Genomic DNA, 26201 nt, shown 5'->3' with positions numbered 1-26201 from the left:
TCATCAACAAGAATTGTGCCAATCATCAACGCTGGATGAGTAAGTTAATCTTCCGGTAAGAACTACGAGCTTTGATGGGTACATGTAGGCCTAAACACACTTGTACGAGTCCGATTAAAAAAACACAACTTAACAATTAGACAATCGTAATTTTGAATCCATTAAATAAATATTTTATTAATTTTACAAATATATACAAACACAAATAGAAGACACGATACAAATTTGTGACAAGCAAAAAACAAACAAGTTTCTTTTGTAAATGGGTGATACTCTCTAGAAAAGTATTAGATTCCAGAATTTGGTAAATATTGCAAGAGAGGTGGGGGAAAAAACGCCGTTGAATATTTCCAGAACAGTGTCTTGATTTCATAACGAGGCGCGAAGAGTTCAAATAAAGGCAATCCAAAGAATCAATTTATCTTTTGAAAAGTATGCCACGCCCAAAAGAACAGTCTGTGACAGTTTCGAGCATCCCCCAACAATTTGTCACTGTTTCGGGCATCCCCATTTACATTTGGCGCCGGTTTCGGGCACCCCAATATATTTGTTGACGGTTTCGAGAACCCAAAACACATGTTGGGTTTGTAGGCACCCGAGACGATTGCGCCGATAATGGGCGTTCCAGACGTCAATTCTCAATGCATTTAAAATGTTTTGCTAATAATTATGACTCGAACAATGAAAGGCACTATAAACGCTTGAAAAGTCTAAATCATGTGACAAATCAAATTTCAGTTTTGTGAAATTTTTGTCAAAATGTGAATTTCGAAAACAACTTCTCGATCAAAGTTATTCTTTCGGGATTGCTTTTAAGAAACATTGTACGTATACTCAACAAGGTAATTTCATGTGTTTTGTCAGTTTCTATAAATAGGAAAACATGTATATACATACTTATATGGGCTTACACTTTTACACAAGACAAACGTTGGTTTAAATATATAAAATTGGTTATGACAGGTAATAATAATATTGTACATCTCAAAACTTTCTTTCACCTGTTAAGTAAAGATAATGTAAACAATTAAATTTTACAGTAAATGTTGATTAAATTAATTACATGTATGTTAAATAAAGATATCAAAATACTTGTGTCAAGTTTGGAAGATTCTTGATTTGGTCTCAAATTACCATTGTGTTTGTTTTACAAATAGTCACATGGGCAAATTGGAAGAGCTAATTAAATCAGCATTCAAGAAGGTCACATAGGTCATAGAGGTCATATAAAGCTCACGGAAGTCATATGACGGTCACAAAGGTCATAAAAAGGTCATAAAAAGGTCATGATACAGTACATCCACTTCCTTTCCCATCCAGCTTCATATTGGCTTTCTTCCTGATGTTTTCTGAAATAAAGGACAGATAATATGCTACTTGTTATTCAACGTGGAACAGGTACTATAACTATTTTTATTTCTACACGTTTTCTAGGTGACATCCCCTTCCCCTAAAAAACTAAGGAAATCAGCCAAAAAGCTCAATACTTAACAAAGGTGTACCATTTTCATATCAAAACACAAGTTGTTCAAAAGACTCTGCTAGGGTCACGCATCAGGCCAATAACTTAAGTTGTAACACCCAGGCATACGAACCAAATGAGCATGCACTCCGAAATTCGGGCAAAACAAAGGAGAAAATTCGAGAACAGCAAGAATAAAAATTTTGTTAAAAGCAAAAACAACAAATAACCGGGTATACTAGAATTTGGTGCGCATGTTATAATCAGTGTAACATTTTGGGCAAGTCAATCCTTCATAAACACTGTGTTTTACGTCATTTTGTTATCCAGGCTGGCTTTTATAAAAACAAACCCCTCCCCCCTTTCAAGCCCTCTCTCTATTTGATTTACCTGCAAGAGTTTTCCTTTCAATGGCGACTAATCCTTCATACAGTCCCTTCAGTGGGTTGACTTCTGCACCGTGTAACCATATCAACAACATCCGATACGTGTGCTCCTTCCAACTCTTCGGACCTAAGAACAATTTTAAGAAAGTTGTTTGAAAAGTCATCTCCCACAATAAATGTATAAAGATAATTATTCATTTATTGGATACAATAAAATATTATTAATATTTTTCCAATTTACCTGACACCATCAACCCAATATTCTTAGTTGCTCCTTTATGAGCTCATAATGTCAAACCTTAACAACTTGGTTTCAAGTTTTTATAAGAGGTGGCGTGACAAGACATTTGGGAGGCCAAACAAAAGCAAAGACATAGTTTGGGTGACAGGGGGTTGTTTATTTGAACCTTTTATTTGTATATTTTTCTCAATTGGAGAGGGGGGGGGGGGCAGGGGTTCTGAGCAGGCTCCTGTTTTTTAAGTAAAGGCTCCTACCTAGACTTATCCCTAGTCCTCCCATCTACCATTGTCCCCAGCCTACCTGTATACTGTGACTGCACTGCTTTGATCTGCTCAGCCGAGAAGCCCCAGTAGAAGATGAGTCTAGTGGCATCGTCTTGGGCTAGCTGCTTAGTGGCTAGCTTCCACAAGATAGGTTTCATCTGACGCTGTTCCTCTGTCGATTCTTTACGGAACTGAATTTGTTCTTTTCCCCTCCTGTAGGGCCGCCCTTCGTTTTTCTTCAGGGAAACAAATTTAAAATTGGGTTAATTTTGAGATGAACTTTGAGGGAAACATTTTTAACAGTAAGAATAAACAACACTTCAATATTTATTATAACTTATAAACAACCAAGTAGTGACTACTGAAAAAAACTACTTACATAAAAATTAAGCCTATCTGCAATTGATTAACATGACTTAGCAAAAAGTATAACATGCATAGTTTATGTAATTGTAGTCAGTTCAGTAATAATGCATGGAATAAAACTTAAAATTCACACACAAATATGGAACAGAGTAATGAGAGCATATGAACCCAAGTCATTATGGAGAGATAAGTAGATGAAAAAGGAATAAAAACGAAAAAAAAAGAATTTAAACAACTTAAACTTATTAAGGTAGGTAGGCCTAAAGCTTCGCCTAAACTTGTAATAATGACAGAAAAACTTGTTTCACAAAACATGAACCATGGGTGTAATTATAAGCAAATGACAAATTATGAAGAAGAAAAAAACAGATAGAAATTTCTGTAATAAGAACATGAAGTTAAATGGGTAACAATAGAAGGAATAACTAACTGCCTTCACTAACAGACAATTAGGGTTCAGGATAAAATATTTAAAAAAGGCTGTCAGCCTTTCTTATGACAGAAGGTATATGTACATCTAGTCAGTTTGAAAGAAGACCAGGAAGATGTGACAAATACACAAATCTGAACAAATCAATATCTGAAGTTATTACGAAAATAAAAATGTATGAATGCATATCAAGTTTTTATGGCGGTCATTGGTTGATCAAGTACAAAAACAAATGCACAGAAAAAAATGCAGGTTTTCAACAAACACAAATATCATTTATAAGAAACACAGTTGAAAATGTGACTCAACAAAAATGAACAACTATGTCATAACAAACATTATGGTTCAATCAAATCAAAGCATAAACAAGAACAAGCAAAATATGCAGTTATCCAGGAGATGTACAAATCAAAGCACAAACAAGTACAAGCAAAATATGCAGTTATCCAGGAGATGTACAAATCAAACTGGAAACAATTTAAGGGGATGAATTAATATTTGCAGAAATCACACAAAGAAAAATGTTGATACATGTTACATATACAGTGAGTATAAACTGCAAAGTAAAAAGTAAGCATTGGTATATTAGTTATATTCAAGAAAAAAAATGGTCAGTAAAGAAATCACAACAAATTCAAATAACACATTAAAAAAGTAAAAGAACAAATTGGTGCTAAAACATCCCCAATGTCTCCTTCTATATGCATTGAGATACTCCACAAAAATAGGGAGAAAATATTTTTTTTAAATCAAATTTGCGGGCACAACCATGTGTAATTCTCTTTTATTGGCTCTGAAAAAAGCTGGTGTGGTCTCAATGGTTGATGAAATGCTGAAAATACTGAAATACACTTTGATGAAATACACTGCAAATGCATTATAATCTGAAGAAAGGCAGTTTTACTTTCTTAAAAATATGTTGAGAAAGCTTACCCTTTTAGTGAAGAATCTATCTGCTTTGATGATCATATCAGTTATTGTAACATTCTCTGCTCTAGCAGCCATCATTAAAGCTGTCTTACCAGTCTGGGAAAACAAATTGAGGAAAATATGTTACATATTAAAAAATATTTTGACTAGAGGGGGATGTGTACCTGCGACCTCCAGATTAACGGGATAGCACTCTACCAACTGAACTATCTCAGTGTGGTTAGAGATTATGTACTTCAAATGTTAGAAAAGTTTTGTCTATTGAAAAAAGATTGAATCACAACACCTGAATTCAACCTTGGGTCAGCTCTTTAATTCAATAAACCTATTGTAATGTGTACCTTGTCTACTTGATGCACCCAAGCCCCGGCTAACAGAAGCTGCTCCACTACATCAGTCAAATTATTCTCTGTAGCTACATGAAGAGCAAGACGCTTTCTCTACAAAACAATAAAACATCAGATCACTAGAAATTCATTTGTTAGTTAATATTATAACTGTTTAAAACCTTTAAAGAATACTTCAACAAGTCACAAACAGAAAAATAATATTTTGGAGCAATCACAAACAGAAAATAATCTTTTAAACAATCACAGAGAGAAAATGAATCTTTCGACCAATCACAAACAGAAGGGCTACAGGCCTTTTACTCACATCATTAAATATATTAACGCTAGCTCCATTCGAAATTAAAGTCTTCAAACCATCCAGATGTCCTGCTGCTGAACTCAGATGAATGGCAGTGTCACCTCCCTGTAAACCGAAAAGTATTTAGTTAGTCAGAAATTTCAATCATCTTCCTCAAAAACAATGTAAAAAACAATCAATAGCTTTTAGTTAGTCATGGGTTATTATAAGCTTTACACAGACATAGTTTAAATAAAAACAATCAGAAAACAATCAACAAGTATGTAAATGTCATAGTTGAACCTGTACACAGACATAGTTTTCATCTGAACCCTTTCATCAGCAACCTTTATAGAGTCTAAGGAAAAACATTGCAAATATACAACAAGTTATACAGTATTGCCATCAGTAAGAAAACGTAACAAGCAAAGACAATTTCACGAAGAAAACCTTTTTAAAGTTTGTGGCAACAAATTTTGAAAAAATAAATTAGGAAAGCAAACAAATATTTTCAAGTTTGGCCACATAATATAGAAAACAAAAAGATAAACAAGAAATACAATTGGTTAAAAAAACAAAGTCGGGACTGAAGCCCAAAACTACAAAATACAAGTATTATGTTTTTAACACAAGTTATAATGAAAAAAAATAGACCAGTCGAGAAAATTACAGGAAAAAAAGATGAATCAATTAATGACATTTTCTATACTAACCTGACATTTTGCATCGAGATCAGTAGAGAAGCTGCTTAGTACTTTGATGACCGAGCAGTGATTATTCTGAGCAGCAAAATGAATAGCAGCCATCTCTTTCTGTGGACATGGAAAATTTGATCAAGTTAAAAAGTTTTCAGATACCATTGGTGGCAGCAAACACAACCAGATTTACTTATCTTTTTTCACTCAGAAAACAAATGGTAAAAAGATGTTATGTAAAAAAAGTTGTGTAAGAAACTACCTAAATTAAGTAAAACACGGCCAAAAATATGTACTGATTTGTAGTGTAAAAAAATCTATACATGTTTTGAGAGTAAGTATTGCAGTTAACCAAAGTTATGTAAGATTTACCGAAGTAAAGAGAAACTTTACATGGCATTGGTAGGTCTTACTAGGAACTGTGAAAAGAATCCGGTGTTTACATGCAAGTTATGTTTTTTGTTTTTCCCCTCGTGTGCGCACGCGCGTCTGCGTGACAAGTTGCTAACGTCTCAGTCCATGCAGTCATGTCGTTCGTGCTCGTCGAGCAAAAGTAACAAGAATGGAGATTTTTGCTCCTAGGTGGACGTATTAAAAGGTGAGTTTCTCAAAAGTTGTTACGATCTACAGTCATATCTACTGATGTGTGTCGTATTGTTATTTGTTAGTTTTTACAGCCATTTTGGCCTACATGTTTGCCATGAACTTGAAGATGTATACAGCGCTATAGTGCTGATATAGCAAAACAACATGTTGCAACACGTTACAACACATGCTCACTTTATAGCGCTGCAGACATCTTCAAGTTTATGACAAAAATGTAGGCCGAAATGGTTGTAAAAACTAAAAAATTATAAAACGACACACATCAGTCTGTGTATATGACTGCAGATCGCAATTGTTTTTGAGAAACTCACCTTTCATTACGTCCATCAAGGAGCAAAATCCCCATGCTTGTAACTTTTGCTCGACGAGCACGAACAGGCAGTAAGGCCTTACTCAAACGTTCAGACGGGAAAAGGGTATACAACGGTAAAAATATGTAATTGTGTACGACTACACACAATCCAAGTAAACATTTTACCTAAACAAACAGTAAAATAATAATAATTACACAGCTATAAGGTAAATTAAAGTTTTAACCCATACAAAGGGTAACGCGGAATAGTTTTACATGTCATAAAAGTGTAAGGTTTACACAATCAATGTGTAATATTTTACATATCTAGCATTTACTTAAAATTTAGGTAAATATGTTTACTCCTAAACGAAGTAAGTTTGTAAGTATTTGTTGTGTAAGTTTTACCCTGCAACGAACTGGTAAAAGTTTACCTAACTGTTAGCAGGTTCACCCCCTGCCTCTAAAACATGGTTTTTTGTACACAACTTGTGTAAATATTTTTCTGAGTGAAGGGTTGAACAGATGCCAAGAATGCAATAATGTAAATAATGGAATATTATCTGGTTTGCCTGCTTCCACCTGTAGTGTCCCCGAATGAACCCTAAAAACAATTTGTTAAGATATAAAGACAGATTCAAGTGATTTTATTTTGTGCCAGCCTTAGTGGGTACAGCTAGCTGTTACAAGCTGAACACATACATTTTAATAATTATAAACTTCAACCGGAGATCCAATACAATGATCTTGAGGGGTAAATTTCTCTATTGGGTTACAACTCACTAACTCATCCATTCTTGAGAAAGAAATATTACATTTTCTTAACATTAATGTGACAATCATAACACATAATCGAAATGTCACAACCTCTTTTTTTTTCTCATTTTCACAATTGGAAAATGAGTGGATCACAAACTAATTTGATCTTAAAGCCCTTCTTTAAAAATGATTTAATCTTCAAGAATGACTCACCCTTTTTTCCTGAGAAGCCATGGGACATAAGGGAAAGAAAACACAGCAATTATTAGCACTTCATTCTTGAAATTAAAAAATATACTCTTGAAGTTTCAACAATTATAATAAAAAATTCAGATTATGTTAGAAAACGGGCAATTAAATTTCCATAGCAAAATAAAAAAAATCACATATTCAATTATTTCATTAACAACCTCAAAACTTATTGTGCTGTTGATGAGGGCCCAACGTAGAGTTGCTGAAGCAGAACATGGGCCCTGATCTTAACATACAGATTCATTTTTTAATTAAAACAACATTTGAGTAGCATTGATCTATGAGCTAAACTTTTGAAAGTCGCTGTTTAAGTTTTAAGATTTAATTTCCAAACATAAGACTTACATTTGCTTTAACATTACACCCAGCCTTATGAGTCAGAAGTAGCTCAACTACATTGGCATGTCCCTCCTCAGCAGCAAACAGCAGTGGAGTCATTCCCTCCTGTACATGAAATAGCAGTTGGTTCATTACATAAGATAAAACTCAAAGAGATCAACAACATACAATGGATTTTATTATAGTTTTAATATCAACATTAAAGGCAGTGGACACTATTGGTAATTGTCAAAGACTAGCCTTCTCACTTGGTGTATCTCACCATATGCATAAAATAACAAACCTGTGAGAATTTGAGCTAAATCGGTCATCGAACTTGCGAGATAATAATGACAGAAAAAAACACCCTTGTCACACGAAGTTGTGTGCGTTTAGATGGTTGATTTCGAGACCTCAAGTTTTAAATCTGAGGTCTCGAAATCAAATTCGTGGAAAATTACTTCTTTCTCGAAAACTATGGCACTTCAGAGTTTAACCTCTGATTATAAATTGCTTGAAAAAAAATGAATAGTGATTCAGTAACTAGACAACAAAGTTCTAGTCAATGTGAAATCAGCACTTAGCTTGGCTAGATTTGAGCCCACATCTTTGTAATTGCAAGTGCTGCAGTCTGACTATTGCTCTACTATGGTGAAACAAGTTTGCAGCATTAATTTACCTCATTCCTGATATCAACCTCCAGTTCATGAACTAGTAGGAGGTTAACCATGTCAATCTGTCCTCTTTTGGCTGCTAAATGTAGAGCTGTAGACCCATCCTGCACAATTTAAAATTTAACCAAAAAAATATTAACACAAAATGTTATCTTGGATCAACTTCCTAACCTGATGTGTGTCAAATATGTGTCATAACTGCCAATGGAAAAGATCATTCGTTGTATTTTGCCCTTTTTTCACAGAACTCAGGAAAGTACTAAAGTACTATACAGTGCTTTGTACACATCGGTGTAAGGGAACAAACAAAATAGATTCTCCAGAAGACGATCAGAGCATACTGATCAAAACCTAGAGTTTAAACCAACAGTTCTTTTCAGAACCACCCCAACTCATTTAGAGATAGTCCATACATGGTGTTACCGCAAACCTTTCCATATCATATCATTTCCACCATGCAAAGTTTCAAATCCTACTCAAATTAGAATCTTTTTTCCTATGCAAAAATTAACTGTCTATTGAATTACTGTAAAATGTTAGAGATAGTAGAAACATTTTAATGGTTGTACTCACCGAGGTCCTAGCCAGTTTATTGCACTTGACACTAATGAGATAATCCATAGCATCGGTCATGCCATTCTCAGCTGCTAAATGTAATGGGGTTTTGCTTCCCTGCAAAACAATTTATAAATAATATAATTAACATCAGAAGAAGAAAGTTTGGATAATAGAATCCAAACAAAATAAGCTTCCTCAATTAAATAAAAAAAGTATCGATTCTATAAGTACATGGTGTGGAAAGTGTTTCCTACTGAAGTGGTTTTGATTCATTTGATTATAAGTTAGCAGGAACCTAGTTAAGATACCATAATCAACTCGTCAACCTGTATGCTCACATTTCAATCATTTCGTTTTTCATTTAGCTGTTTACTTTCTTTGGTCAAACTTTTGTCCTATGGTCGTGTATTTCCCACCTTTACCACGATGGAAATGTTATTGTTAGAAATGTTTGAAAATGGATATTGCCCTTTTTTATTTTGAAAAAAGTTCTTTTCACGGTGGCATTTTACACCATTTTAACCTAATGTTTGAGACTTGTAATTTTACCTCCTTTTTGAGGTAGTCTCAACCTATTGGAAAATTAGAACTCCATACAAATGAGACCACTACCAAATGATACAATTTAATATCAAGGAAAATCATATAAATCATACAAAAAGCAAGACTATTTAAAAAAAAAATCCTTTCACCAAAATGAATAAAATCATAAATGAAAAATTATTACATGCAAAATTGTTCAATGGTTTATGGATTTAACAAAACAATTTAAAGCCATCTTTATGATTCTTCTGATGTGAATGCTTGTTTGGGTCGAGAGGTGTTAAAATGCAACAACCCTAATTGATATACTTTGGGTGGACAGGGGAGTGGGGGTCTTACTCTCTGCAAGTCTTATGTTTAAACTTTGTATGCCCTCCGAGCACTCAGTGCATCACACTCATATTCTCATTCTATACTCAACATTCTTTTGAATCCTAGCAACCACAAGTGCATAGACAAAAATGTATGCACACTTGGTTTAACATACTATGGTCATTAAAATTTAAACACTAATCTTACAAGAAGGCATGACCAGTACTTCAAATTCACAGGTGCAACATGCATTTCCACAGAGTTCTTATTAAAAAAGTGCATTTTTATAAAAATGTATAGAAAAATGTATAAATATCAAATTTTTCACAACGGTGAATAAATAGTTATCTAATAAAACAAAAATCCCAAATAACGAAAAATCAAATGCACAATGCCAGCCAGATAAATGTCAAAGAAAAAAATCAAACTTTTACCGTGCCATTTATAACGAATTAAATATTTGACCATGCATAAAAGTAAAATTAAGAATTGAGCATTCAATATCCCCAAATCATACTCATGACAAAAAGTTTATCATGCAGATTTGCCAAAACCTAAAACATAATCCAAAGTCGAACCGCAATCTCCAAGATTCATCGGTGCATATTTTAATTCTCCAAGATGTGCAACATGCATATTCATGAGCCTGCACTACCTTGAAGTGAGATTTTCTTTCCATCAAGGAATCTTCCCCTCGGAACCTAGGCTTGGGCTCCGGCGCCCGTACCGCCCTTTTCCCACCCACTGCAAGATGATCATGGAGGTAACTAAAAGGCGTCGTCGACATTTTTCTCAAATTACCGAAGACAGACGCAGTGGACGGTTTTCGAGAGGCGTAATTATTCTTAACCGAGTCGTTTATCCAAGCCGCTGTCCAACCCTTAATCCATCAAGAGGCATGATGAGTACAAATAGCACAAATTACTTTTTAATATATTGAAGAAAATCAAAATAATTTCCAGGTTTTACACACAACAATCCATGAGTTATTCCCAACTACAGACATCAGTTTTGTTTGGTAAAAATTATTGATTAACTTGAGATTTATTCTTCAACTTAGTATATTCTAAAAGAAAGTAAAATGCCAGGAGACACTCAAAACATAAACATGTTTCTGTCTATGAGGATTATTCAAGGATTGTTCTCTGTTAAACCTCGATACAAATAAAGTCAACTTTTTAAAACCGTCATAAAACTGACAGTATGGTCTCCTTGTGTTTGAAGTCCCCATCATACAAATGCCACACACTTAACTCCCAATTCCTGAATCAATTTTATGATTTTGTTTTTTATTATTCCAGAAACTGCTTATGACACAATGCAAGTCATGACAATCGAAAAAAAATTCACTGGTTTCAAAAGCTCTGTATCAAATCACATAACAACTTTTCACATTTTGGGATAAAATTAAGATCCACAACACTTTCATAACCCCCTAATAATGTGGCATATATAAAGCGGCCTCCATAACACAAGTTGCCCCTTTGTCGACCCTACCTGGGCGGAGTTTCTCTGTTCCATGAAGGAGCTCTCTGGTCTTATCTTATGGCTTTTGTTTTTCTCTTCGTCTTTTTTCGTCTTCGTGCCTAACAAACTGGCAGCTGCACCAAATAACCCGGTCACCTTTTATGAGAGTGTAATGAAAGAAGTGCAGACAATGACACAGACAATAAGAACAGGGTGACAACAATGCCAAGCTAGGACAGTGATAAAACTCCACCCCAACCCACTTAATGTTTTCCCCTACCTGGAACCATAAACAAGATAGTGAGACAAAGCATTTTAGGACCAAGGCCTAATCTCATAAAGTTGCTTTAAAAGCAGAAAATTATGCAACACAACTTTCTGCTAAGCAGAAATAAGCAGGACACAAGTTACAGATCGCACATTTGAGATAGTATTTTGGCTGGCGACTTTATTCTGGTAAGCATAATGCTGTTGTGTTTTGCTACTATTTGTGCTTATATATGTATCAGTGAATTCTAACTTAGAATTTGCCAAAACCATTACAACGTTAAACAAAATGTGACCAGCCCCACAACCAAGGATGATCTGAATCCTTTATAAAAAACAACAGCAATTCAGCAACAACATTCCAATGCACAGTAGCATAACCAGAGGGGTTGGGTAAGGGGTGCTGGAGCCCCCCCCCCCCCCCCACACCACACCCATTTTGAGACCTTGCCTTTAAGCAGACGAACAAGAAACAATTCCCTCGAACCCGCCGGTTGTTTCGTACACAGCGCGAAATCAACCAACGCTGGGAACGATCATGTTACCCGGCCTCTCGAGCCATGTAACATGCATTTTTGTTGCGCGTCACATGATTGTTCTCGACCAATCAAACTTCACAGTTTGTAACCGAGGTATAACAATGCAGTATGATGCAGTTCAACAACATAATTATGATTCAATGATGCACTGTTAAATGTTGAACACAGTGCAAGGACTGCAAGGCTCAAAGTTTTTATTTGTTTTCATTTCACAAAAAAGACAGTGTGCACAGATTTACATCAAACTTGCACAGTTTAAAGATTATGATAGTAGAAAGCTTCCCTGAAAATAGTACTTGCTGATGAGGTGCTGAAGTTTTTGAGAAATGAGTAAAACAATGTAATGAAAATATTTTTTGTTCCAGGAGGTGTCATGAGATGATAACTATTAGCATGTAAAATTGTATTCTTATGACATTGTTGTACTCATTTCTGAAAAACTACAGCACCTCCTCAGCAACTAATATTTTAAGGTATGCTTTTCACTATGATTATCTTCAAGCGGTGTAAGTATTAAAGAACACAGATCCTTGGAGTAGTGCTTTCTCAGCTGACAACTTTCTTCCTGGCAGTGCTAGTGCATTTCAGACAAATACTATTTACATACCTTTCCACCAACTGCTCCTATGCTTGGCAATATCCCTCCTTCCTCATCATCAGATTCCATATTGTCCTCTTCAAGATGATTCTCAACGATGTATTTTAAGACATTGATGTGTCCACGGGATGCAGCACAGTGAACTATAGTTAGACCTTGCTGTTTGCACAATCAACAAATATTCAGTGTTATCATTCGTTAAATCATTTTTAACAGATGTTCCATTTTCCCTAGGCAATCTTGGTGGTCTAGTGGTAATACACCTGCTCTAGAGTGGCTAAGGTTGTGGGTTGCAATCCAACCCAAGTATTATACATGTTAATTTTTTTCACAGGTCTTGGGGAGTATACAATGGTTTACACCAATGGCAGATGGATAAACTAAAAATAACCATTTAAATAATAAGATAAAATATCTTTAAAAAGGAAGATTTAGTGAAAGGTTCAAATTGAATTATCATCAATGAGTTACATTGTAAATTCAATGAGCATTTCATTGATTCAAACATTCTAGTATAATATGAACATCATTTCAATCACATAAATCAATACAATTCAGAAGAATCAATTCAATAATCAATATACCACAATTAATAGAATATGTCTTGATCAATTCCATCAAAATCAGAAATTCAATATCCAAATATTATTATTATTTCATTAGCCCATATCACAATCCATTGTCAAAATCAACGAAATAATAAAGATCATAAATCTGTCATCAGTCACTCAATATAATACAAACACCAGCCACTTTTATTGTAAATTTCAACATCAAATGAATTTTCAGTATCTGTATTGAACTAAGAGTGTCAGTATCTTAAATTCTACATCAGAAACAATTCAATAATCAATGCCACCATTGCAACAATGAAAATCACATCGATCAGTTTAATAATTAAAGTTAATATCAAGATCGATTGAGTAAAATATTATGAGCCTACCTTGTTTTCACATTTGACTGTAGCTTGGCCCATCACTAAAGCCTCCATTGCTTGGTCATGACCAAACCATGCTGCCCATAGCATAGCATTCATCCCAAACTGTCAAGAAAGGAGCAAATTATAATTAAACTTCCAAATCTCATCGCTTTTTAGTCTAGAAAAATCAAGAACTTTCATTTAACTGTGCAACCCAGTTGTGAGATAGTTTAGCAGTTTTGCCCTCTTATGTATGTCAGGGCACGGCTGTTTTCAAAAAGTTTGGGGAACTTTTGAAGGGGCACCAATTTCATAAGCCATTTAAGATATGGCGGACACAATGCTACAACACTATAAGGTTTGGGTAAATTTGTGTGTACAAACCAAAACCAAACAGTACACTCCTATCACGTCCGCCATACCTAAAAAAGGCTTATGACCACCATTTCCTCCATACTATTCCAAGCCTTGAAGGGGTGGTATAGGTTTTTCACCAACATGCAGAAAGGGATAAGAGGAAAACAATAGAATGTGTTCAAAATCTTTTGAATCTAATCTGTTTAAATCTCACCTTATCTGCTGCATCAACACTGACATCAGCGTCCAGTAATGACCTGATGACCTCGACATGACCTTGACCTGCGGCTAAATGAAGAGCCGATCGGTCTTTCTGCACAAAAGATTTAGAAAATAATTAAATTATCAAAAAGTTTCAAGACTAAAGTTTTTGTGTAAAGGGTGTTTGGTTCGGGCATGCTTATAATGTTTGTGTCCCAGCAAGACAAACCATCAGTTACTTTGTGATTATGTTGTATATTACTAAATGCTCATCTCAGACAGCCACCAGTTAAAGCACATGCCAAACCAAATCACAATCCATTAAAATTAAAACAAAATAAAAAGCACAACTGACAAACTACAGTTCAATAGCAAAACATTATTACTCAAAGCTTCCACAAAATTCAAATAAAAGAATGTTATCAACAATAAACCTGGACTTTTTTCATGTAAACACATTATAGTTGGTGGGTGTTGGAGTTGGTTGGTGTATGAAATGGTGGGTGTTGGAGAGTTTGTATAATATTGGTGTGCGTAGGTAATGAGCAACCTTGAATTTATATGCAGGTCTCCTCAATCAAAACAGCTGTTTACCACATGTACATGTACTTCCTCCATGATGTACCACAGCTGCTATGGAATGAACACTTTGTTATGCAAATTAGCACATGTCTAATGTGCAATTTAAAGAATGTGTGCACTATTACAAATAATGCCTTTAAACTCTTTGCACAAACTATGCGTGAACTATTTACTTTTTATAAATTTATCTAATACCAATTTTGCATTCATTTTTTCTGTTTTCATTTCTTTTTATAAATGTGTGTAACAGTTTATCTCGATCTAATTCTAATCACCAGTTTGATTGATTTGTTTTTAAGTTCTGCACATTTCGCCTTTGTCTTTGTAGATTTATCTTGTGCAATGTAGATTATTTTACATGTGGAGAGACATAAAAGAAATCATTAACATTTCAGTCGGCTTCCTGGAATAAAATCAGCACCAATGTAACTTCACCAGTTACTTCTTTTAAACCTGTTAGTTGATTCAAGATGAATTGCGATGCAAATAATATCACAAATTACTTGTTCTGATTTCTTCCTTTACCTCATCCATGCAGTTCACATTGAGGCGACTTGTATTCTTTTCTTTGATAAATCTGTTAACTTCTTCAAGATTTCCAGTCCTGGCAAGTTCATGAAACCTCTTCTCAATGGGAAGTACTGCAAAAAAAAAAGTTAGAAAGCTAAGACATATTTCTTTGACGCTTATTTTTTTTCTTCTGTATTATTCATTTTTGGAGTGGGTTAGTTGGGGATGAGGTGGGGTATTGGTAGTGTGGAGGAAATATTTGAATGAGGTTGCCAAATGGGATGGGGTGTGGTACATATATTTTAAGGATGGTGATGCCAAAATATGAAAACATTAAAACAAAATTAAACAACCCCAGACTCACCTCTCATTTTTTAAGGGGACATAATTATTTGTTATTTTTCCAATGTCTCATTGCTTGGTAAAATGGGTGTAAATAGATGAAACAAACAAGATGGTTAGCTGCACAGCAGTGTTTTCAAGTTAAAATCACACACTGACAATTCTACAAGCATGACAGTCTCAGACTGTAGGAACAAAATAGAGAGTTTGAAGCTGTTGAAAAAAAACATAAATATTATTGCAGGAAAAAGGGTCTCCCTCGCATCATGGACGAAAAATGTCTACCTCCGTGCTGGCGTTTTAGACCAAAACATCAGATTTTCTGACTGAACCAACTTGTTCCATACATATGTACATGGACCTCGCATACGTGGACACGTAGCCATGGAAATTATATCCCGCCTGTATTATTATTATAACCAGTTACTGGCACCATGGAGGAATAAATTATTTATTCCTCCATGCTGGCACCACCACCCTCCATGCACCATTCTCCACACTTTGTAATAACACACATGGCACACCATGACACCTAGAATACTTACAAACATCCTCCGAGTCAAAGTCAAATCTCTGCCCTCCCGAGTCCGACATGACTATTGTGCAAACTATTTACTTCAATCCGACGCCCGAACACTGATGTTGTTCCAATGCCCATGGAGCTATAGCTCCATGCAATGCCAAACAACCATTTTAAAACGCTGACAAAACTGCAAACTACTCGCCTAGAAATTAACAAGGCACTCTCTTTGTAACAACCCTCGACTCGTCGAGTATGGTAATCTTCTTATGAAATACCAAACAGGTCAGCTCCGTTCATTTAATTCACAACCAGTTAAATGCAGCATTTTCAATGTAACCTTCATTGCAGTTTGTTCTATTGTTAGTAAAATTTCAGCCAGTCCTATGAACGTTTATAGCCAACCTCTCACCGTTAGAACGCACGGGTAAATAGTCCATTGTTTACTCACAATTCAACAGGTGTATTTGGCTCAACTCGGTAAACGGTACGGTATTGCATGGATAGATTGGCGCCCTGGACCAATAATCGTGTTAACGGTTGTTACAAAGGACTGGGAACCTCTCGGCTTTGGATCGCCGATTACCAAGGATGAATTTGTAATAATGCTGGTTGCGGGAATTTGTTTAGGAAAGAAACACTTGAAAATGTATCTGGTGTTTTTTAATGAAACGTTAAATAACACTCGAGTTTGATGGCGGATGTTGTAAAAACAACACTGATTCAAAAGTTGGTTTTTATTTGCCTTCGTCACGCTGAATTTAGCCCACTGAATTGTTTCTCGGTATAACCAAAACATCTATCATAATAATCTAAATAATATAATGGAAGAAAGTTGTCGGGGTGATTGTGCGAGCAAATTTACACAAGAGGAAGTTGAAGATGTTGAGAGAATATGTGAGCGAAAGGACAAAGAATTTATACATAAAAAAGACAAAGAATGTTTAGGAAAAATCCCATGTCGTTCTTTTTTAACTAATCTCGTTTTCAATTATATTTATTATCGTATTTTTATCATTAGCAGAACTTAGAAATAGTGGGGGTAAACACTTCAAATAATATCTAGTTACAATTATCATGTAAGGAGTCGGAGTTTTTATTCCGAGAAGAAAACATCCTTTTGGAACACGCGGCGTGCAGAGCCGTGTGTGTACAAAATCAACAGGTCATGTGACGACACTGAAACGCTTACAAAGAATATCGAGAGAAAAAAATGTTTGTTGAGAAAAAATCACTTGTCGTTCCTTTTAACGCATTTTGCCTTAAATTGTATCATTAGGAACTTAAAAACAGTGGATCCAAATAAAATGGGGCTGAAATTCGTCCTTGGTTCGGGGTTAATGTTAGGGTTTTGGGTTGAAAACACTGCTAGTTTAAAGGTCAGTATTTGGAGGGGGTATAGTGCCGTAGTCACCAAAAAACTGATGACAAAGTGAAAATATTCCGACCCCATGAATTCCCCGGAAAATGTTCGTATTCTGCCATCAATTCATTCGTTATGAAATAAATTTGTATCCCATTTACTCAATTGAGATATTCATTTTGGTCAAAATGAGGATACACGTGGTGGCAGGATAAGGAAATCCCGGGATTTTTTTTAACACCTTCTTTTTGTCCGTCCAATACAGACCGGTTTTATGACTTTACCATCGTCCGCTGATACTGAGACGTACACCTTCCCGTATTGCCTCTTGGTCTTTGTTCCTCCATATGACATTTGAGTTTGTAGCACCATGGTGAAGAGCAAGGTTGAAATTACAATAAAGTATCAAAAGGTGAATTTTTCTCCTCGCTTGAACCTGCAATACTTGACGCTTACAAACTCCAACCAACAATGATGCAAAGCAAGAAAGTAAAAGGGTACACAAATTTTGTTCTGCACGCTTAAACCTGCACTTGACGCTTCCAAACTCCAACCAACAATGTCTGTACAACCTCCAAGACTTATATTATACCATGGGTCATTTACAAGCCAACCTCATTTAGAGGGATCCTCCCTCTATTATATACTGGACAAAGCGTAATTCCCCCTATACAAGTTGAAATGGCCTCTCCGTTGTCATGACAATTTGAATAAGAAAAGGAGCGTTTCTCCTTCGGTGGGCATCAACCTCAGTAAGTGATGGAGTGACAAAAGAAGGAATTCTGCTTTTATTTAAGCTTCGCCAAGTAATGGTAGCCTCCTATTGCTCCATGATGTTTGCCTATTGGTGCAGTTTTATTCTCCACCGAGCAAACATGAATAACGTATCAAACAGTTATTCAGGGAAAAGGGCATTGTGGGGAGGACAAAGGGTCACTGGTAAGGGGCATTGGTTGTCTATAAGAAGTTTGTATTTTTATTTTTATTCATCATTTTTGGTGTTTATGTGTTTTTAATGGTGTTCTACTTTATAAATTCAGTAACTTAACAATTCATGGTGTTGCCTTGTATTAAGCAAAACACAACAACAACAACAACAACAACAACAACAACAACAACAACAACAACAACAACAACAGCAACAACAACAAACAATAACAACAATAACAACAACAACGGCAACAACAAAAACAACAACAAAAACAACAGCAACAGCAACAACCACAGCAACAACAACAACAACAACAACAACAACAAAAGGGCCTTCATTTTTAGGTCATAGAATATTAAACTCCTTTCCATACTTAGGCTGTATACACGTAAACATAATTGTTGATGTTTTATGTGGTGTACGTAGCCTTCAAGAAAGGCTTCTGCACGGGCAGAAACATCAGACCACTTTTACCATGTTTTTCTTCATTATACCATAGGTCCCTTCGGTTGGCGATAAGCAGTTTGCAACAGCCTATTTACTTTTTATAAGCTTTTTTAACCGCACTGGTAGGTAGAAGTACAGTTTGGTTAAGCAGCTTTTATTGTAAAACCTGTCCTGAAATCAACATTGTGCCACACACCTCAACAAAATCAAACCTTGTTCTGCAGCTCATCATGTCATACCGCTATGAGTTTCAATAAATTCAGTGAGAAAATGAACTTTAGAAGAAAAAGATTAACGTTGGAGTAACATGTCATATCAATGAATAAAAATAGGCGTCCGGGGAAAGCACAAGAAAAAAATACTTTACGTGGGAGAAAACAATGGCGAACTTTCGAAACCGACAATTTTTTTTTAATAACCGCCCGACACATTTGTTAAGACTACCTTCTATGTTATTTTTTTAATAATAATAATAATTACAACATTTACATTTATAGAGCGCTAAATACGGATGTTTCTAAGCGCTGTAACCAGATTGACAAAACAGATGGGATTTAAGTTGAGATTTGAAAGTGTCCAATGAAGGAGCTGCTTGAATGTGGGTGGGTAGCTTGTTCCAAAGTGTTGGAGCTATGACTGAAAAGGCCCGATCGCCAAATAGCGTGTCATGGTGCGGGGTCCCGGGGAAGCTGGAAATGAGCAATTGAAGAAGAGCGAATGGGAAAGCTGATGAAAGTGAAAAAGAACGTAGGGCTTGTTTAGTCTGAGATCGTATATTTGTTCCTTTTCTTTAAAAACAAGTTGATAACAAAGAAAATGAAGCCATGGACCTCGTCACATGAGACAACTTTTACAGGCAACTTTGAGGCATCTACTGCAGTGCGTGCTAGAGGTCATTTTCAACAAGTCGTCCGAACCCCAAGAAAATCGTTAACATTCAAATGTGAATTGATTGTATTCTTTGAGATAAACTGAAACTTGTTGCCTGTAAATATACTGGTGTGAAATGGCCCTTAGGATAGGAAGTAAAATGTAGTTTACTTACACATACTGGCTTTATTTGTGACTGACACTGCTGTAAGGTGACTATTCTCGGCTTTAAACAAACATAAATGAAAAACAATAAGTTGTAGGTTGGTAATTAAAGACACCGGACACTATTGGTAATTGTCAAAGAACAGTATTTTCATTTTGTGTATCTCAACATATGCATAAAATAACAAACCTGTGAAAATTTGAGCTCAATCGGTAATCGAAGTTGCGAGATAATAATGAAAGAAGAAACACCCTTGTCATATGAAGTTGTGTGCGTTTAGATGGTTGATTTTGAGACCTCAAATTCTAAATCTGAGGTCTCGAAATCAAATTCGTGGAAAATTACTTCTTTCTCGAAAACAACTCAACTTCAGAGGGAGCCGTTTCTCACAATGTTTTATACCATCAACCTATCCACATTACTCGTTACCAAAGAGGTTTTTATGCTAATAATCATTTGGAGTAATTACCAATAGTGTCCACTGCCTTTACGTGTGCCATATCAAAGTTTTTACACAGTTATCTGTACCACACAGCGATCGCATTACGTTATGACTTCGGGACTCGAACCCCGAACCAAGGTTTCAAGAAACCGACGGTCGAATCAAACCCAGAAAAATTGTTGTTACTTGGGTAATATACCACACACATTTATACTTGTAAATTAATTGGTGGAGCACAATTTAATATTGGAGGCCAATATGGACGCTTCACCGCGTCATTTGCAACAAAAACAAAATGAATGTTCCCGCCCGTCTGTCTAGTCCGCATTTAATTTGGTGTTTTATAGAATGTCATAGTGTGTTGTGAACGAGTTTCCTCTCTACTTTGTGTTTATTTCAAAAGAAAATCAAATGACAAAGATCTTGCCTGTGTGGGTATAATATAGAAACAATTAATAACTGGCAGCATTTTTGTTATGCAATGACGCAAACCATAACCACAAAGTGAAGTCTAATGCATCAAATATTTTGTGTTGACTATTTGCTGTTTCATGTCGTCGTCGTTGCTGTTCCATGTCGTCAGCGTCATCGTCATCAGCATAGTTTAGTCTTGTCGTTGTTTTTGATAATCGATTTGATTTGAGAGAGAGAGAGAGAGAGAGAGAGAGAGAGAGAGAGAGAGAGAGAGAGAGAGAGAGAGAGAGAGAGAGAGAGAGAGAGAGAGAGAGAGAGAGAGAGAGAGAGGGGGGGGGAGGTGGGAAGAGAGATGAGGGAGGGGGAAACTTGGTTTCTCACCTTTGAGCTTGTGTTTGTTTTTCACCTGCCGATGTCGAAGCTTGGCTTTGACTCTATCGACAGAAGACACAGACCTCGGATTCACGGTAGTAGTAGCTAGGCCGTCGGTCCGGCATTCACTGGATCTACTCCAATCATCAATTTGGTTCTCCCCTTGTTCCCGAAACCCACTCGACCTATCCTGGAATGAACCATAGTTCCTGGCTAAGACAACTCGACTGTCGGTCTTGATCCTCAACTCACCGTCAATATCCACGTATTTACTGCCGGAACTCCTGGAGTACTTCGGATCTGATGAAGGATACACCAAAGTGTTAGTGGTTCTATTGTCGGGTTGCTGACTTCTAGAACCTCCAACTCGTGGAAGTTGCAGGTAATTTGAGTTTGTCGTGTCATCCCCATCCTCGTCTATGGTTGGGAGGGATGTACCGCTATATCCGCTATAGTTACTACTCATGACTAGGTGAATGTAGTTCAAATAGTTGTCAACCTTTTCATCAATCAGCTATATTATTGTTATTAATCAACGTGTGTTAGAACACTTCGTTTAGGGGACATAGAATAACCCGCTAAGAACAAAGCATATTGTAAGTCATAATTAAACAACAATTGCGTATTATGTTCTGTACACACAAAGAAACGTATGTCTGGGTTGTAGACAATCGCATAGAATTACTGGTTTGTGTCCTCGGACCTATCAATGAATTTCTGATAATGAATTCCTGATATTTGTGCTGGTTGGAAAAACTCCACGACACACTTTAATAATTGTTTAAAGAGTCTAGCTAGTAATTGAATAATGTAGGCCTCATTAAAATAAAATTAAAAAAATAAAAAAATGTCTTGAAAACCAAAGTGCGTTCTTGGCATGATGCTTATTTATTTACGTATTGTATATATTTTTTCTTTTCCATTTTTGGAGGTTTTGAGGAAATAAATAAATAATAATAGTGTGGGTGTGCTCTTTGGAACCTCATGGAGACCAATGAAGAAAAAAATGACAATAATATTATGACTCCATATAGATGAACAAAATAATGCTCATCAAGGATGAATTTTTGAGAAGGGGTGCGTTTCTATGTGTTTAGTTCGTTTTGGCTAAATCGTCCTGAGGGGCGTGTGTGCCCGGTCATCAATTCTCTAATACTTTGCTCATAACGGTCAGCGTTTGGTCCCTAATACTTTTTTATTCACGTCAACTTGTACTGAACACGAGGTTGGTGCGTCTGAATGTGTTTTCGTAAGTTTTATCTTGGTCAACCCTGGTGGGTGGGAGGACCCAAACCATCACACTATTCAGTTTGTCAACTTCTGACACGAGCGGACCCTTTTCCTTCCACTGGAACCAAACCAAGTCTTGTGCGTATACACTTTGGACCCATCATAACCAAGGACTGATTCTTGCTCTTATGGACACATTCAGACGTCTCTGTTTATTTGAATATTCATTCTGGCGAATTTTAATTTCCCGACAATCTCATACTAATGTTAAAAACGTCTTTTAAAAAACGAATTACCATAAGACTATACTGGTAGGCGGAATGAGCAATTGTCGTTTTGAAAGTCACCTGGAAGCGGTATTTTGTCAAAATAAAGCTTTTGTCAATAAAATATGTGTTTTGATGAGTGGAATATAAATAAACAATTAACTAAGGTTTAACAAATTAGTTTCCATGTTATTAACAAATTTGAAAATAAGCCCGACCCGAGATGGCGCTGTGGGTGACGTCAATCGAGGCGCGATGAATCGCATGCAGTGCCGACACAAGATAGTGACGCTTGGCACAAGCTAAAAACATGCCCTCGAAGTTGAAACAATATCTGATTTTTTTTTACGTTAGGCAAATACTCCTTTAGGTTCGTTACGTCATTCAGGTACCTTCTTCGACTTCCCCACTGGCTGGAAAAATTGTTGGAATGGCGTCATGTTTTAGAAAAGAACTTTTCTCTTCATGTCAAAACGTGTAGTGTTTTCCGGATTCTCGAAGCACGACGGCTCGAAGTGTTTGTTGCACAGCGCTGGAAAAGACGTCTGACCGGACCACTTTGCAAACTGATCCCATCTTTAGTTGTTTTGCTGCATCCAGCAGCAATATACCTGGTCGACATTGCCGAAAAAATGCAAGAACAAAACTTTTTTCGAAACGTACAAACTCACGACTAGGACTTGAATGTACTTGCACGTACGTGTGTTCGATGTTCGAACGAGGCAAAGTTTGCCTCGATTGACGTCACAAAAGGGGTAGGCGAAGTCACCCCCACAAAACTTTGTTTATTTATTTTAAACATATAAATCGTTAAAAACAATTGCTAAAAGAATTATGTTATTGTTCAGAAACATATATTCTAATGGTTGAAAAAAAAAATTATACTTCCAGGTGACTTTAAGTGTTTATTTTATTTACTGTTGATTGACCTTATCGATCTCTTATTGGTCTAACAGATTCGGACCCCTTGGATCCAAAACAGGGACTCGACAACATCACTAACAGGTTGTATATGAAATAATTATCATAAACAATTGGTAACGAGCAATGGAGAGCTGTTGATAGTAGCATTGTAAGAAACGACTTCCTCTGAAGTAACGTAGTTTTTTGTTTTGTTTTGTTTTGTTGTTGTTGTTTTTTTTTGGGGGGGGGGTTGAATCTTAGAAGACTTTGTCAGGCATCTGAAACCACACAATTTTATGCAACAATGGTGTTTTTTCTTTCATAATATTATCTTGCAACCTCGATGACTAATTGAGCCAAATTTCCCCCATAATTTTAGGCCTACTATTCGTTATTTTATGCATGTTGGGCTTAACCAAGTAAACAATAATGGTCTTTGACAACTTTACAGAACGTGTGATACTGTACTTTGAACCCTACTGTTTATTATTTATTTGATAATTACATTTAAACAGGCTTACCAATTCCGGCATAGTGTGTTTCGTAGTACTTTTTGGTCCCCGGTAGTATACCATGTTTACAGCAGCGGAAACAGCAAAACAGAGTGCCGAAAAGTTTAGATTTCACTCCCGTTCCAGGCTTGTCGCCTCTCTTGTGTCGAAATCGCTTCCACCAACCCATGACGACTGTTACATCAGTCTACTTGAATCCGTACACTCTGTCCTTTTGCACCGTCAGGTAACTTTAATTACAAATAATAAAAATACATAAAAAATACAACAATAAAAGTTTAAGGATTACTCAATCAAATTACCAATATCACTGACAAATCAATTAGTTGTCCATGCAATGGCCTATAGGTGTTCATATTGATAATGAATGACACACACACATATAAACACGCTGAAGACAATTATAACTCATGGGGGGGGGGTGAAGGAGGGAGGGTGAAGAGGGCACCAATTTGATAACAACGATAAATGTCTTACCTACGGAGGCCATTAAATGACATGGGATTATGTTCTTCTCATGGAATCGAACGCGATGTGTCATGGAAACTCAGTCTGTTGGGAGATGATTGTAAACTGTAGCAGTATGCCGATAGCAGACTGACTCAAGTCAAATATTTCTTTCCCATCATGCATTTTTTAATGTTACTTCTGACATAATGTAAAGAAGGTGATCTAGCAACAGCAAATCTCTCTCAAACATTGGTTTAACGCTTATTAGTTGCACAAATCAATCATACGTTTACGTTTACGTTTACGTTGGTGACTCGGCAGGATCCTAAAGTGCAACGATAACCATAGGGAGCTACAGATCAGACACAAAAATGCTATCACAAACAATTAAAGTACACTTTGTCAAATCAGCGGTTGGCTTGGCCGGATTCGAACCCACAAGTTCGCGATTGTAAGTTCTGTAGTTTTAACCACTTATAGAACTCGGCCCGTAGTTACAGTGTACTCGCCGGATTGCTTCGTTTTTATCTCACTCGTTGCTGTCCACAATAACACCCACTTTCTCAACTACCATGCGCCATTTTCAAATCCACTGATTTGGCTTTGGATTCGGCTTCGGGCTTCGTTCATTCGTCTGAAGCCCTGACGAGCACTTACGCAAGCAGTTGTTGTAACAACCGCGGGGCCAAGCTAGCCGCAGCTGAGCCGCAGCTGAGTCCGAAGCCCTGTTTTGTAAAAAGGGCTATTGTGACGCTTTGTCATCACAGTCCATAGAGAAATGACCACTGTGGTCACATCAGCCTGTGTGACAAGGAATTCGTCACTAAGAGAGTGATTATTAAATGAATTTATCTTCCCTAAATCAAAACGAAGACATTATTTGCGAGAAACAAGAATTGAAATCGCTATGGCCCAAGTGCCACACATGACTAGACATTATTTTCTATGAGTGTAACCGTTTTTGTTATGATAATAGTAGAGGTTGTGGTAATGATAACATCCAATAGATTGAATTTATCTTGATAAAAATAACTCTAATTGAGTAGGGGTGGTTCGTTCTCTGCGTAGGTTTCAACTTTATGGGTTTTTAAAGATTTACTTCATTCCTCGATTGGAATAGAGTAATTCTTATTTGATGTCCTTTTCTTTGTTTACTTCTACTTGATGTAATTTTTTTAACATATTATGATGTTGACATGTGCAATTCAGTTTTTTAACTGCGAGTCATGTTTTAATAAACCATTTTTGAATTGAATTGAAAAAGCTTACATAGATTAAAAGGATGTGTGAACTAATTATTACACGGATAAAAACAATATTGCGAATTGACATTCAGTACCGAACAGCTTTCAGCCACAAAATGCAGTTATATTTTCTTGTCAACTATGTTATGCATACTGTATGATAGTCGCTTTAACACACAAATAAACAACACAATACCTACCGATTGTTCAGTGCGAGTTTCAGGGCAAAGACCACGGTCGGAGGGGGTACAAGCGAGATCGTCACTGCCGTGGATTAAGCTTCTTTCCGGCCAGACTTGCTCTGTAAATCGTGCTCTGATTTGCATGGTATTGTGCAGTGAACTCCGTGATATTCTGACAAAAATAGCTCTGTAGTTATCTCAATAAGGGCAAAGGCAAGGCCCTGCCACAAATCCAAACGGATATGTTACCAAACATTGTCAAACTGGTAGTTTGTTGTTTGGTTCATGGGCGACCTCCACATGCTATTTGATGTCCTTTGTGTATGTTCAGAAAGGATAAATAATGGGATCGGGGTGCTGGTTGCGACGGGGTAAGCCCTAACCGCTGATCGG

General features: G+C 36.4%; 1 protein-coding gene across 1 annotated transcript; it reads right to left on the bottom strand.

Annotated features, from left to right (window-relative positions):
* Positions 1-147: 147 nt before the first annotated feature.
* LOC139941435 (uncharacterized) lies at positions 148-26083 on the bottom strand. The gene is made up of 20 exons (XM_071937928.1): positions 25827-26083; positions 23942-24162; positions 21031-21321; positions 19803-19853; positions 15170-15285; positions 14076-14174; positions 13529-13627; positions 12595-12744; positions 11212-11337; positions 8875-8973; positions 8307-8405; positions 7655-7753; positions 7271-7279; positions 5419-5517; positions 4733-4831; positions 4420-4518; positions 4082-4174; positions 2390-2588; positions 1853-1975; positions 148-1349 (listed from the first exon to the last, which is right to left on the bottom strand). Exons 2-20 carry the CDS (start codon positions 24099-24101, stop codon positions 1285-1287), a joined length of 2175 nt encoding a protein of 724 aa, XP_071794029.1. The 5' UTR covers positions 24102-24162; positions 25827-26083; the 3' UTR covers positions 148-1284.
* Between the last annotated feature and the right edge of the window lie 118 nt (positions 26084-26201).

The sequence above is a fragment of the Asterias amurensis genome, chromosome 9 (genome assembly GCF_032118995.1).
Source record: "Asterias amurensis chromosome 9, ASM3211899v1".
NCBI lineage: Eukaryota > Metazoa > Echinodermata > Asteroidea > Forcipulatida > Asteriidae > Asterias > Asterias amurensis.
The sequence above is the reverse complement of the archived record's forward strand: the minus strand, read 5'-3'. Positions and strand labels throughout refer to the sequence as shown.